This window comes from Anopheles coluzzii, chromosome X, assembly GCF_943734685.1.
Source record: "Anopheles coluzzii chromosome X, AcolN3, whole genome shotgun sequence".
Lineage (NCBI taxonomy): Eukaryota > Metazoa > Arthropoda > Insecta > Diptera > Culicidae > Anopheles > Anopheles coluzzii.
The window spans coordinates 22,364,713-22,380,100 of NC_064669.1; the positions used below are offsets into that span (position 1 = coordinate 22,364,713).

The 15,388-nt window shown below is 46.9% G+C and overlaps 1 protein-coding gene across 1 annotated transcript; it reads left to right on the plus strand.

Moving 5' to 3' along the window:
* Positions 1–12,402: 12,402 nt before the first annotated feature.
* Positions 12,403–15,312, plus strand: LOC120961243 (mediator of RNA polymerase II transcription subunit 1-like). Its single transcript, XM_049606599.1, has 2 exons — positions 12,403–12,741; positions 12,806–15,312. The coding sequence occupies exon 2, from the start codon at positions 12,816–12,818 to the stop codon at positions 15,192–15,194; it is 2,379 nt and encodes a 792-aa protein (XP_049462556.1). The 5' UTR covers positions 12,403–12,741; positions 12,806–12,815; the 3' UTR covers positions 15,195–15,312.
* Positions 15,313–15,388: the final 76 nt, after the last annotated feature.

Here is a 15,388-nt window from a genome sequence, read left to right on the forward strand (position 1 = left end):
ATACTAGCGGCGCCATCTATGTGTCAGACCGGGGAGTTATCAGCCAACATGCTATTTGATTACGGGACAATTTCAAAATACTTGCAAGAATCAATAGGGATTCCCATCCTTACGATTGATGGTGTGTGTGTGTGTGTGTGTGTGTTTTTTTTTTTTTTTTTTTTTTTTACAAGGAGGGGGAATCTTCGAAAGACTCCCGTTGTCGCACGGGTGTTGACATAGGACATGGACATGCAACATGGACCACATTCGCGAGACAGAATGACAGTCCTCGAGGCACTCGTAATACCACACAAAAGCACAGACAGTACGCATTCACTTGAGTTACAGGCTCACTTCGATTCGTGTACAGATACACTACACTAAACACTTTCACAATACGCACAACACTATTTACGAACGCCCAAGTCGTTGATCCGCTTTCCATAAGGCCAGCAGCTTCATCAGTATTGATCGCATGCCGTTTGCTATGACTTCCCATGTTTCAGCATTATTTAACATCACCTCGGTCAGGTTTGTTCCGTTGATTGTTGTTCCGCACTTCACGGTGATTTCATGACGTTCCTCAGCAAAACGAGGGCAAGCACGTGTTCTGCTGACTCCACGATGCTCACACACGCTGGGCAGTCTGGCGAGCTTGCGTGACGGTACTTGTGAAGGTAACTCCGGAAACACCCATGGCCGGAGAGGAACTGAGTTATGTAGAAGTTCACTTCGCCGTGTTTTCTGCTCGTCCATGCAGCGATGTTCGGGATCAGTGCATGTGTCGTACGCCCCTTTGTTGAACAATCCCATTCAGACTGCCACTTTCTCATAGAGAGCTGCTTTGCTGAGGATCTGGATAATCCCGCGTTTGAAACTCCGGAGAAACTGCAACACTCAGAATCCTCTGCTAATATGAGGCAGATGGGAACCATGCTTGCGATAACACAAACTGCCGCGTGCGATATTGTTTTGTAGGCACGAACAACTCTCATAGCTAGCAATCGGTGCACTCTGTTCACCAACTGTCGGTTTTCCTTTAGCACCAGAACATGTGCCCAGATCGCAGTGTTATAACGCAACCGTGAGATGGCCACGTCAGCTAGAAGTCGCCTGCAGCTATTCTTCGGCCCTCCAATGTTCGGCATTATTTTTATCAACGAGTTTGCTGCCTTAAAGACGTTGTTACAGGCGTACTCGACATGCTTCCGGAAACTTAAGCGGTCATCGATGATCACACCAAGATATTTTAGATGACGTATCGACTCAATACGTTCATCACCGACCTGGATGCTACCTGACTGCACTGTCTTGTGGCTACTTATGATGAGGAATTCCGTCTTTTTATGGGCGATTTCTAGCCTCATTTGTTGCATCCACGACTCGATTCTGCTTACGGAGTCGGATGTGAGGAGTTCAATCTCTTCTATTGACTCACCAAGGACAGTAAGAGCAATATCATCAGCAAAACCTATCACTTCAGCTCCTGGAGGAAGCCCTAGGGTCAAAACTCCGTTGTACATAACATTCCAGAGAGTTGGACCCAAAATAGAACCTTGAGGAACGCCAGCGGTGATGCTCATTTTTTTGATTCCCAGATCTGTGTCGTATAAAAGCATACGGTGATCCAAATAGCTTTTCAGCAGCCTACAGAGGTACGGTGGAACCATCATCTTGGAGAGAGCTGCATGTATGGCCTCCCAGTTGGCACTGTTGAAAGCATTCTTTACGTCAATCGTAACGTTCGCGCAGTATCTGTTTCCTGTCCTCTTTTTTAGCAAGGCGCTTCGTCCTTTCTTTAAAACAGCTGCGATCGCTTCACCAGTAGACCGCCCCTTTCTAAAGCCAAACTGTCTGTCCGACAGTCCGTGTTCGCCTTCTGTATAGACAACTAATCGGTTGAGTATTAGGATTTCTAGTATCTTTGCGAAATTGTCTATCAATCCTAAAGGCCTTAGTGCTGATGCGTCGCCGGGGGGGTTCCCGGGCTTTGGTAGAAGAACGAGTTTTTGTCGCTTCCAGGGTATCGGAAAAAACCAGTATCGAAGCAGTTCTGGAACACTGATAAAAAAGCTTCCAGGTACGCTTTGATAACTGCTTTGATCGCTTCAATGGGAATACCGTCCGGACCAGGTGCCTTCCCCAGTTTGAGATGGTCTGCAGCCTTCTGTAGTTCATCAGCGGATATTGACACAGGTTCAACATCAGGATTGCGGGGTATATCACGTGGAGTTTGTGGCTCATGGACAACTGTTCAATGATAGTCTTGAGCACGGTTGGGTTCCTTTCCCTAGGTAGGTCTTGGCCGACCATCTTATCCATTAGCGTTCGGTAAGCACCAAACGGGTTGTTTTCAACTGCTTCAATCTACTGACTGGTCTTTCCTGGAAGGTAATCCGGATGTTAACTCAGCATTGGAACTATTTAACACAACACTACTGGCGCTTATATCTGATTGCTGTCCTCTAATGCCACCGCGTCGCAGTCCACCATGGTCTGATGCACGTTTACGCCGACTAAAGCAAAACAAAGCGTCATGCTTTCGCTTTTACAGTACAAATGGTACACAACACTCCAAATTAAGGTTCATTGCTGCCCATAATGTATATAGAAGCTATAACAGACAACTTCATACTCGTTATCTCATTCGAGTGAAATTCTCGCTCATCAGACACCCAACACGATTCTGGAGGTATGTTGAATCAAAACGCGGTAACAGCTCGCTCCCCGATGTTCTCACATATAACAACGTCTCCACAAGCAGTAAGGAAGGCATGTGCAACTTATTTGCTGATCGTTTCAAGGACTGCTTTACTACGGATGATGCAAGCTTATCATTAGAAGCAGCTTTAAATAATGTGCCCCGTGATGTTGTTGACATTGATGTACGTGATATTATTATCTCGGTAGATACTGTACTACGTGCTCTGCAGCAGGTCAAAACCTCATACAACCCTGGACCCGATGGTGTTCCTACGGCAATCCTTGCCAAATGCCGCGAATTTTTAGCAGAGCCTCTGTCTCAAATCTACCAACTCTCTTTTGCACAAAGTACTGTACCCACAGCCTGGAAATCCTCTGTGATGTTTCCGGTGTACAAAAAAGGGGATAAAAACTCTGCTGAGAACTACCGCGGTATAACCACCTTGCCTTCTTGTGCCAAGTTGTTTGAGATCGTCATACAAAACTCGCTAATGTATCACTGTCGTTCTTATATTTCTACACGCCAGCATGGTTTCTTTCCTCGACGCAGTGTTACCACAAACCTGGTGGAATTCGTCTCCAACTGCCACGCAGCCTTTACTTCCGGAGCTCAGATGGATGCAGTATACACTGATCTTAAGGCTGCGTTTGATCGTGTGAACCATCGCTTGCTGTTGGCTAAGCTCGCCCGGATCGGTCTCTCTACTCCGCTGGTGAATTGGTTCAGGTCCTATATCTCTGAACGTAGCTACTACGTACAAATCGATGGTGTCTCCTCTAACGTTTTCGAGAGTTCATCTGGCGTCCCTCAGGGCAGCAACTTGGGACCACTGCTGTTCTCGCTTTTTATTAACGACGTCACACTGGCCATTACGGAAGCAGATTGTCTGCTTTATGCGGATGATGTTAGGCTGTTTCGTATCGTACGTAACACTTCCGACTCTCTTTCTCTGCAAAGATCGATTGATGTTTTCTCTGACTGGTGTATCAATAACGACCTGTTAATTTCTGTTGATAAGTGTACGTCAATGTCTTTCTTTAGAATAGCTAGTCCGATAAGATATATCTATAGCATATCAGGGACACAACTACCGCGGTGCAATACGGTCAGGGATTTAGGAGTCACCCTGGATCGCAAACTAGATTTCCGACAACATTACTGTGATATTTTAGACAAAGCTAACAAAATGCTAGGATTTATTCGTCGACATTCGAGAGAACTCAATGACCCACACTGCCTGTTAACTCTGTATAAGTCCTATGTTCGTTCCATCCTCGAGTTTAGTTCTACAGTTTGGTGTCCATTCTCTAGTGTTTGGTCCAATAGAATAGAAGCTGTCCAAAAGAGAGTTACTCGTATTGTCCTACACTTCACTCCGTGGCGTAATGTAACCCCTCGTCCATCGTATCATACTCGTTGTTTGTTGTTTGGTCTGGACACACTTGCTAGGAGACGTGATAATGCCCAATGTACGTTTTTGTCCAAACTTATTGTCGGTGAGATAGATTCGCCAGAACTACTGGCTGGAGTCAACATAAATGTCCCTCCTAGAGTGTTCCGTAACTACAGACTAATAAGAACTGACCTTACAAGACGTGCATACAGCGAGAACGACCCAATGACTGCGATGGCCCGTAAGTTTAATCAGCGTTACATTTTATTTGACTGGCACCTACCTACTAGATTCTGTTGATCCGTCTTGTCATTGTACACTGCGTTAGTTATTTAAGTTTTAGTTTTAATTCAGTGATAAGGCCGCTTGTTTGGCCAATCACTTAATACAATAAACAATACAATACAATACAATACAACCTCATCGCATAGGGCCAAAAAGCATCTCCTTTTACTTGCCTTGATCCTCCGTTTTAGATTTGATCGTGCCAGGATGTACAAACGTCTCAGATCCTCCCTTTGTTCCGAGGATTTGGCTCGATTCATCTTTCTGCGTGCTTCGATGCAATGGCTTCGGCACTGGGCTATTTCGGTAGTCCACCAGTAAGCTCTCCGTCGTGGGTTTAGGGAGATTATACGGTTCCATAACACTGGCACAGGGGCTTCGGATGAGCTTTAGAAAGGCGTCTTACTCGGTTGAGGTTCAGGATACAAGAGAGCGTTTATTCGCTATTGTCACATCGAGGCGCATAAGGACAAGTATCTTATGCGCCTTGTTTACGCCCACGAGTTGGGCGATTATATTATAATGCTGCTATCGAGCAGTTTCCTAATGCTGCTATCGAGCAGTTCCCTAATTTTGCTGTTGAGCAGTTTCATAACATGGTTCCCTACATCACTTCCCCCTTTAAAAATTAATAGCGCTGCGGTATTGTGATCGAACGGCCGAATCGTGTAGTGTACGTTTTTTTATCATGCCCTGTCGTGTTTGTTTCCGAGAGAGGATCTTCTTGAGCGATTGGTTGTTCCTGTGTGTCTATGTGTGTTGCCTTTACACGATCTATCGATACATCGACGTTTCGACCTCTAACGCATATGACGAACGTTTTCTCTTTTTTACTAATGATCCTAAAGGGTCCGTCGTACGGAGGTGTTAGTGTCGGTCTAACGGCATCAATACGAAGCCACACATGCGTGCACGATTGCAACTCTGTTTGAACGTATGGTTGGGATTTGTTGTGGTGCTGAGTTTGTGTTGCTTTTACATGGCTCATTATTTTTTTTAGCTTGTCAACGTATTCCGGGGTCGCGTTTACGTGAGATTTACTAGTATCAAAAAACTCTCCGGGTAAACGAAGCGTTGTTCCGTACGTAAGCTCTGCTACAGTTGCGCCGATATCTTTTTTTATTGTTGACCTTAGACCCAATAATACGATTGGTAATACCTCAGTCCATCGTGTACGGTCTTGGCACATTATTGCGGATTTTAACTGTCGGTGTACTCGTTCGATCTGACCATTAGCTTGCGGATGATAAGGTGTTGTTCGTAAGTGATCTATGCCCAGTGTTACAAATATTTGTTTAAAGAGCTCCGACTCGAATTGTCTGCCTTGATCTGTTGTAACTTTCGCTGGCACTCCGAATCTCGATACCCAATGATTTACAAATGCTTTTGTTACGGTTTCTGCAGTCATGTTAGGAAGTGGAATTGCTTCGGGCCAACGAGTGAATTTGTCTATCATTGGTAGACAATAAAGATTCCCTTCTGATGGTGGTAATGGGCCTATTAAGTCGATATGGACGTGATAAAATCTGTGATCTGGTACGTTTATATGATTTATGCGGAGTGTGATTGTGACGTATGATTTTAGTTTTTTGGCATGCTAAACAGTGTGTGACGAAATGTTTGCAATCTTTGCGCATGGAAGGCCAAACGAATCTTTCGGAGATCATTTGTGTTGTTGGTTTTATTCCCGGGTGCGATATATTATGTAGTTTTTCTATAATTCGTCTTCTGAGCGGCAGGGGAACGAATGGCCTTATTTTTGCGGTAGATGTGTCGCAGAAAATTGCCGTTTTTGTTCCGGGCATGTTGAACTCTTTCAGTGTTAGTGTTGTGTTTGCAGGTGCATTTTTTAAATATTGCATTGTTTCGGTGTCACTGCGTTGGAGCTTTGCCATGTGTTCGTAGTCTATAGTATGAGTGTTAATAGCGTCAACTCTGCTTAACATATCCGCGATTATGTTTTTTTTCGCCGGAAACGTGACGGATGTCTGTCGTGTATTCGCTGATGAAGCAGAGTCTGCGTTGTTGCGTTGGATTAGCTCTTTCTGGGCGTTGTTGGAAGGCAGTTATTAATGGCTTGTGATCCGTGTATACGCAAAATTCTCGTGCTTCAAGTAAGTCTTTAAAGTATCGCACTGATTCGTAAATGGCATATAACTCTCGGTCGTACGTGCTTGCCTTTTGCAAACAAGGTGATAGGCATTTAGAAAAAAAAGCTAAGGGTTGTGGACCGTTTTTGTCGATCTGTTGGAGGACACCACCGATCGCGTGATTTGAAGCGGCTACGTTAAGAGCGAGTCTGGCATGTGGTGAAGGGTGCGCGAGAGTTGCGGCATTTGCCAAGTCTTCCTTGCATTTGGAAAATGCGGCATTTGTCTCTTTGTTCCAGATAAGTGTGGTAGTGTCATTGCGCTTATTTCCCTTGATCATTTTTTGTAAAATATTTGCGTATGAGCGGCGTGTGGCATGAATCGACGGTAAAAATTGATTGCCCCGAGGAATCTTTTAAGCTGTTTAGCCATCACCGGCTTAGGAAAGTCTATTATTGCTTGTACTTTATCTTTTTTGGGGTTTATGCCTTTGGCGGTTATGGTGCGCCCTAAAAAGTTTACGCTTGATTGACCAATCTGACACTTCTTGGCGTTGATCGCTAGCCCGTTGTCGCGTAATCGCTTAAAAACGGTTCTAATATGCTCTTTATGTTTTTCGGCATTTGGGGAAGCAATACATATATCGTCTATATAAGGGAAAACGAAATCTAGGTCGCCAAAAATTGCATGTAAATGCCGTTGTAAAGTTTGCCCAGCGTTCCTTAAGCCCAGCAGGGAATGGTAACGGCGTTAAGGCTTCGGTAGTCTCCACACGGTCTCCACGAGCCATCTGATTTTTTGACCATATGTTATGGGCTTGCCCAGTTGCTCTTTGACGGTCTACAAATACCCTGTTTGACGAGGAACTGAAGTTCAGTTTTTGCCTCTTTCATTTTATCTAACGGCAATCTACGCGGGCGATTAAAAATTGGCGGACCTGTTGTTAATATTTGGTGTTCAACTTGGTGACAAGGTTTTTTTAGTGTGTTCAGCTTCGTTATATCGCGAAACTCTTCTAATATTGTCACAAAGGGATTTTCGGTCGAGAAAGCTTTTATGGTGGGTATATCTACTGCAATTATGTTGCATATTTCACTGTTTGTCTTATTATCGACCAATCTTTTTCTTTTCACGTCAACAAGCAAATCGAAATGAGCAAGAAAGTCTGCGCCAATAATTGGGCTTCCTACATCCGCTATGACAAAATCCCATGTGAACTGCCGTGCTAATCCGAGGTCAACGATCATACGCTTAGTGCCGTAGGTGGCTATGGATGTATTGTTCGCGGCGAATAGTGTTCGTTTAGAAGTTTTGGTTCGTTCACGCGCGGTAGGGGGAATGACCGAAATATCGGCACCGGAGTCGATCAGGTAGCGATTGCACGAGCTATTATCTACTATGTGAACTCTACGAATGTGTATAGGCACTTGTGTAGCGGTGTGTTTTAGAGTGTTACCGGAAGTGGGGTTCGGAGTGTTACCGGAGATGTGGTTCGGAGTGTTACCGGAAGTATGGTTAGTGTGATCCTGGCTCTTATTAATAAATGTGTTGCGCAGATTAGTTCGGAGTGGTTATTTTGTGGGGTTATAATGATCGGATTCGAAAGAAAATGATACGCGTTTGCGGTTGGAACTACTTACGGTTTGTTCCTTGAGTATACCGGCATACCTTCCTCGAAAAAAATGCATGGGCTGCTGCTGTCGCCTTCCTTCTCTTTCTCGCATTTTTCCGTTTTCGCTCCATGCTGAAGGTGGTACCAGCATATCCATCTACGGCTGTGGGATGAGAACGGCTGTCGATAACCGCGCGATGAACTCCTTCGGTCCCTTGACCTTGATGTGTAGCGGGGGCGTGACGTGTGCTGCGATGGGCGTCGGTCCACTGATAGTATTTCGTCCATCCGTTGAGAAAGTTCCTCGATTCGGTATTCCAGTGATGCAATGTAATCGAGCGTTGTGTGGGTTGTATGCTGCGTACGGATTTCATCTCGTTGTACTGCAGCAATGTCGGACAGCAGCATGCTAGGCTTCCGGTCGTCCAAGGAAATGCCAGATAGGAGGCTGGTTAAGCGTTGGTTTTCCGATGGCTGGAAATACGCCAGTACGGCGTTTTTCAGCGTCTGGTAACGATCGGTGATCTCGCTTTTGTTGCACTTAGCGATGGCCGGATAATCATATTTGGCACGGTTACCAAGCGCCACGATGATGGTGTTGAACTTTTGCCTGTCCGATTTTACGTCGTTTACGCTAAATGCTGCTTCCAGACAGAGGAACCAGGTATCGACATCGTCCGCGTCGAAATCGGGGATAGTGATTTTTGATATCACGTGCCTTTCCTCCGTCTCCGTCTTGACACCTGCATGGGAAGTGCAGGGAACCGCGCTCGGCGCGGTAGGGAACGCTGCTTCGGGATTCATCTCGTGTCACAGGCGCAAAAAAAAACACGGTCGCTTCGCGGGACGGATGTTTAGCCTGAGCTTTTAGATTTCACTATCACGTCGGGGTCACCACTTTAGGGAGATTATACGGTTCCCTAACACTGACACAAAGGCTTCGGATGAGCTTTAGAAAGGCGTCTTACTCGGTTGAGGTTCAGGATACAAGAGAGCGTTTATTCGCTATTGTCACATCGAGGCGTATAAGGACAAGTATCTTATGCGCCTTGTTTACGCCCACGAGTTGGGCGATTATATTATAATGCTGCTATCGAGCAGTTTCCTAATGCTGCTATCGAGCAGTTCCCTAATCTTGCTGTTGAGCAGTTTCCTAACATAGTTCCCTACATGGGTAAGGTCCCCCTTTCCTTCGTGGCATAGAGGTGTCACAGGCGTTGGCGATCGCTGACGCTAACTCCAATGCTGACGAGGTGTTTGAGAAATCACCAAACCTCAATGCCTCAATAAACAGTTCTTCGTTGAAGCATTGTGTTTTCCAGGCTGGAAAACCGGAGCCCTGGGCAACCCTGTGGCACTTGCTTCCTGCCGTGTAGCGTATCACTCGGTGGTCGCTGAGGGTGTAGGCGTTGCTTACCCTTGTAGCATATCTGCTATACAGAACATATTGTAATACACACTATCAGCCATAGACACATTGTAACACACTTTGGAAAGCCAAACCACACCATTGTAACACATTCATTATAACACACTCAGTAAATCAGATCATACCATACACACCCGGAAGTCTCAGACCACACCGTTCATATAAAAACAATTGTGACACACTTATCAGAACCAACCGAAACGTACAACATAAGCAGGAACAGTTTATGCATTTTAACCCAAAGCAGGAACAGTATATGCATTAAACTCAAAACAGGAACTTAGTGACAAGAACCATCGTTCTTGTCAACAAAAGACAAACGTAACTAGCTGAGTGAAAACAATAACTTTCCAACATAAAAACCCGGAATCAAATGTACGAAACCCTTAACTTCATTTGAGTATAAATAAAACCAATTCCGACCGTGGCAGGCCAGATTCGTTCGGACTGCCAAGATAGGACATTACGCTGCCTAAAACCTTCGCCTTCCAACTTATTTCAAGAGTTTAGTTATGTCCCCCTTCCCAAGGTAAGGCTTCTAAACTCCAACGTATCCAGTAAGGGAAACTCCTTTTGGGTTTCTATGATCGCCTGGACGATCAAGTGTTGAAAAGTCCGCTTCGAACAAAGTATGATTCTACATCGATACATGTCAGCGAAACACTGACCTATCGCGACGCTACTCGAGGTACAGTTGTACGATCGTCACATTACACCCTCCAGTTCATGGAAGAAGCCAATGCTGGACTACAGAACGTAAGGTCTATAATGGAAGTTCTGCTATTCCTTACAAATGTGGGACAGAAGCCAACATTTACCAGTGCTAAGTTCAGTCTAGAAAAGTGCTCCAACACGGCGTTTCCTCTGGCGTTTGTGCTTTTACTGCCCCATTCCGTGGCCCAAGCGTTAAAATCTCCTGAAATGATGATAGGATTAACATCGTACACCTCATCTGAAATCCTCTTAAGCATTTCTTCGAATTTCTCTAGATCCCATCTTGGCGGAGCGTAGCAGCTGCAGAAGGTTATTTTGTTGATGACTGCAATCACATACCCCTCGCCGTGCCTTGAAATGATCTGCTGGATCGGAAATCTACCCGAAGCCCAAATAGCAGCGGTCCCTGTAGAGTCAGAAACCCAATTGTTTACGCCGCTAGGACAGCGATACGGCTCGGACAGCATTGCCACATCTCCCTTCTCCTCTATAAGCAATTGCCCAAGCATGTCTTGGACCTCTTCACAGTGGTTCAGGTTCAACTGAACTATCTCCATGTCGATTTCTGCTTGCTCGCTGGACAGAAAACGCCGCTGGTATGATGCATGTTTGTACCCGGTGGACAAAGGACACATCTGGGAGGTTTGACGCATGTTTTGGCAAAATGTCCTGTTTCACCGCATCGCAGTCGGTCATATCTGGGCCTTTGCAATCGCGGGAGAAATGGCCCGTCTCCCAGCATTTGAAACACCTCCTTTTCGGTATTTGTATTTTTACCGGGCAGATTGACCATCCAATCCTAATCTTGCCACGTGCTGCCACTAGCGTTGCTAGTTTCGTCGGGAGCTTCACTGAAGCGGTCTGCATTCCGTTGAAGGATTTGGTCATCTTGGTCTCGAAAGTTACCCCGTCCAGCTCGGTGAACAAATCCCGAAGATCTTTTTCAACGTCGCTGGTCTGCGTCTCTGCGTCGGAGTATCGAATTTCCACCGTTTCCATTTGGCCTAAGGTCTTTACTGTCCCATTGTTGCCAATGGAATTCTGAACCACCTTTGCGTAGTCGACTCCGCAATCATCATCGCTTTTGCCCAGTTCGAATAGCAAGCCTCCATTTTTTGTTCCTCGAATTCGCACTACTTTCTTACCGAAAGCTTGAAGCTCAGGATCTGCTTTTAGCTTGCGGAGGATTTCCACATGGGTAATATTTTCGCCGGGCGCCACTAGTACGGCTTCGGTTTTTGGCACCTCGGCGGAAGCGCCTCCCGAGTAGATGCAGGGTGAACTTGCTTTGCGCCGGTGTTATCCGGAATGACACTTTCCTTCGGTTTCCGGCGATTTTTCCGCACGACCGTGCTCCACGACCCCTCTGTCTCGTTCATTTCGGGGCCACAACCGGCACTCGCGACCAGCGAGCTGCCAGAGGGGGCATCATTTTTTGCTCTCTTAGCATCGTCCGCTTCCTCAGGCGACCTCAAATTTCTGCCCCGTTTACCATTCACTGGCGTCTCGGTTTGGGAGCAGCCTTCTAGCGCCTCTTTTAGGGACTTTTCAGCCCTTTCCGCTCGCAGCCGTGTCGTCATGAGCTCACGTTCAACACAGGCTAACGCCGATAAGATGCTCACTGCCATCTTCTTGATCGGATGGTGAACGTTATTCTGATCTTTCGTATAGGCATGAAGTTCTCCAGCCACCTTTAAAGCTTCCTGCAGCTTGTTTCCACCGACAACAAGCGCTGGCTCTTTCGATGAAGAAAACGATTCCACTGGTTGTGAGGTCACGGAATCCTCTGCTGCCATCACATTTTCCTCGCCGGTTACCGCTTCAACAACAGCAGAATCGACCGACGTACTGGCAACTACTTCAACCGCAGGAGAAGCTGAACACTCTCCGAGATCCGACGGAGGAGATCTAGGCGTCTTGCTACTACGGCCATAAAAGCGCCTATATCCTTCAAGGCCGACCCCAGAGGACGGGGAGGTAGCGATTCGTTCCCGCTCATTGGTAGTTTTGCTCAACCGAATCCCACATGAAGAAAATCAATTTACGAGGAACTCACCTAGCGAGCCTAGTGTATAATCACCTAATTTGCGGACACTCACACAACACAAACGAATGAAGGGCCTTTGCACTGTAACTCACACAACACTGATAATACCACCCGTCCGACAAAATGAGTGTATTTTTTGAGTGATTTCCCGTCCGGCAAAATGAGTGTATTTTTTGAGTGATTTGAGTGACGCTGTCGAAATACAGTGTCTCTTCGACCAATGAGTTACCCACTCACGCGAGCCCTCCCCCACCCCACCCGCAACGCACGGTGAGCTCTGCAGTTGTCAATGTGTTCGTGTTCTTTCGAGCCGCATGCTAAGGTAATAGTGTGCGTGTCATTTTTACACATCCATTTTTTATTAGGCTGACAGCGCATCATTCACAAAACCGGCTTCAAAACGTTTACAACAGCATTAGGACAGTGTTATAAATCGATATATGTTACAGTTTACAGGGTATTACTGAAATAAAAAGATAGAAAGTGTAAGTTATTGTGATAAAAAGTTAAACAACCATAAAATTAATACCTTTTTGTGTTTATGTGCAGCAAAAACATCATGTCTTCACCGGGGAACGAAGCGCGTCTAGTTGAAGGAGACCGGGATGAACTGTTGTTTTGTTTAGGCCGGATCCCGGCTTGTATAGATGTGCGAGCAGTTACGCGTTTTGAAGAGGGACAACTAGCCACGGCATCTGCTTCATCAACGGTGTCGGCTGCATTCGGTGGTAGTGTTGCTCTTGTGACACGGCCAACCGGAACAGAGCAACGCAACGATGGACAACAGCCGAGTACGGCTGCAAGTCCAACGGTGCAAGCGACTGCTGGTGGTTGTGATACGGTTGTGACACTGCCGTTTGAAATCGTCCGACGCCTTGGTGAGCAGCAACCGACTTCAGTAGCATATTCGCCGTTGCAAGTAGCTGCTGGTGGTGGTGTTACTGTTGTGACACTGCCGTCCGGAACTGTTCGACGCATTGGGGACCAGCAGCCGAGTTCAGTTGTCTATTCGCCGATGCAAGCGGTTTCTGGTGGTGGCGTTGCTACTGTGACACGTCCACCCGGTATCGCTCGACGCAACGACGGACTTCAGCCGAGTTCAGCTGCACGTTCAACGGTGCAAGCGGCTGCTGGTGGTCGTGTTGCTACTGTGATGCGGCCGCCCGGTACCGTTCGACGCATCGACGGACAACAGCCGAGTTCAGCTGCACGTTCAACGGTGCAAGCGGCTTCTGGTGGTGGCGTTGCTGTTGGGGCACGGCCGCCCGGAATCGCTCGACACATCGGTGATCTGCAGCCGAGTTCAGCTGCCTATTCGTCGTTGCAAGCGGCTGCCGGTGGAAGTGTTGTTGTTGGTGCACGGCCGCCCGGTACCGTTCGACGCATCGACGGACAACAGCCGAGTTCAGCTGCACGTTCAACGGTGCAAGCGGTTTCTGGTGGTGGTGTTGCTAGTGTGACACAGCCACCCGGTATCGCTCGGCGCAACGACGGACTACAGCCGAACTCAGCTAGATGTTCAACGGTGCAAGCGGCTTCTGGTGGTGGCGTTGCTGTTGGGGCACGGCCGCCCGGAATCGCTCGGCGCAACGACGGACAACAGCCGAACTCAGCTAGATGTTCAACGGTGCAAGCGGCTTCCGGTGGTGGTGTTGCTGTTGTGACACGGCCACACGGTACCGTTCGACTCATCGAAGGACAACAGCCGAGTTCAGCTGTCCATTCGTCGTTGCAAGCGGCTTCCGGTGGTGGAGTTGCTAGTGTGACACGGCCACCCGGTATCGCTCGACGCAACGACGGACTTCAGCCGAGTTCGGCTGCACGTTCAACGGTGCAAGCGGCTTCTGGTGGTGGTGTTGCTGTTGGGGCACGGCCGCCCGGAATCGCTCGGCGCAACGATGGACAACAGCCAAGTTCGGCTGCACGTTCAACGGTGCAAGCGGCTTCTGGTGGTGGTGTTGCTGTTGGGGCACGGCCGCCCGGAATCGCTCGGCGCAACGATGGACAACAGCCGAGTTCGGCTGCACGTTCAACGGTGCAAGCGGCTGCTGGTGGTCGTGTTGCTGTTGCGGCTCGATCGCCCGGAATCGCTCGGCGCATCGGGGAGCTGCAGCCGAGCTCAACTGCCCATTCGTCGTTGCAAGCGGCGGCTTCCGGTGGTGATGATGCAGTTGTGGCACAGCTGCTCGACTCACTCGTGTCAGATGATATGAGTGTTGATGCGGCTGATTCACAATTGCAAAACACATCGGCTTGTTTTAACGAGAACGAGCCGACGGTGTCTGCTGCACAACCAGAACCGACTGGTATTGTCGGGCGACAGCAACCGTTGGCTTCAGCTGTGCTTTTGCGTGACACAGTTGCAGGGAGTTTGGATTCCCCAAGTATGCCATTGCCCTCCGAGTGCCATGGACATAATTGTTGCGTGCGCTGCCGGAATACGCTCATTACGTTGGATGCTCGTAACGCACAAATTTTGGTTTATACGATGGACATACTTTCCATCGTACAACCAATGCAAGGAACGCGCAGAAATAATCAGGCCTTTCAACTCACTGTTGTATCGAGCCTTCAAGAGTTCGATGACGTTGAAGAAAGATTAGGAGCTGATGAATTTTTTTTCTATTCTTATTTACACAAAATTGATTCTGAGATCGACCGTCAAGATGCTAACAATAGGCTACACCAGGCTATAAATATTTTATTTGAAAAAAAATTCTTTGCTACGTGCAGCTGGGACGGTTCGGCTGGAACAAAAATTCCTTTCGAACGATACATTAATGTATTGCGGCTTATGAAAGCTGTCGCCACTAACCATTTGGGAATCGAAGTGGACATGAATTATGTACATGATTTTTTTAAGCGTAAACTTAAGCATGCACATGAACGCATTAATATGAAAGACGAGCGAAAGAGTGTATGTCATACTAGGCGATGAGAGATGTATTGCTTTTTTTTAAACACGTGTATATACTTTATTATTACCAAATGAGATCAAATTGGAATAGAATAACGAAAAATGTTAATATGCTATGATATTTATTTAATGTTTTTCTGTTTAGTAATGTTTTATCGAACGTGAAAATTAAAAAAAAATACTGTGATCGGGAAATATAAGGGTAAACATATTTT

Excerpts from the sequence above, each read along its gene's own strand:
- LOC120961243 (XM_049606599.1), top strand. The coding sequence starts at position 12,816 with ATGTCTTCACCGGGGAACGAAGCGCGTCTAGTTGAAGGAGACCGGGAT.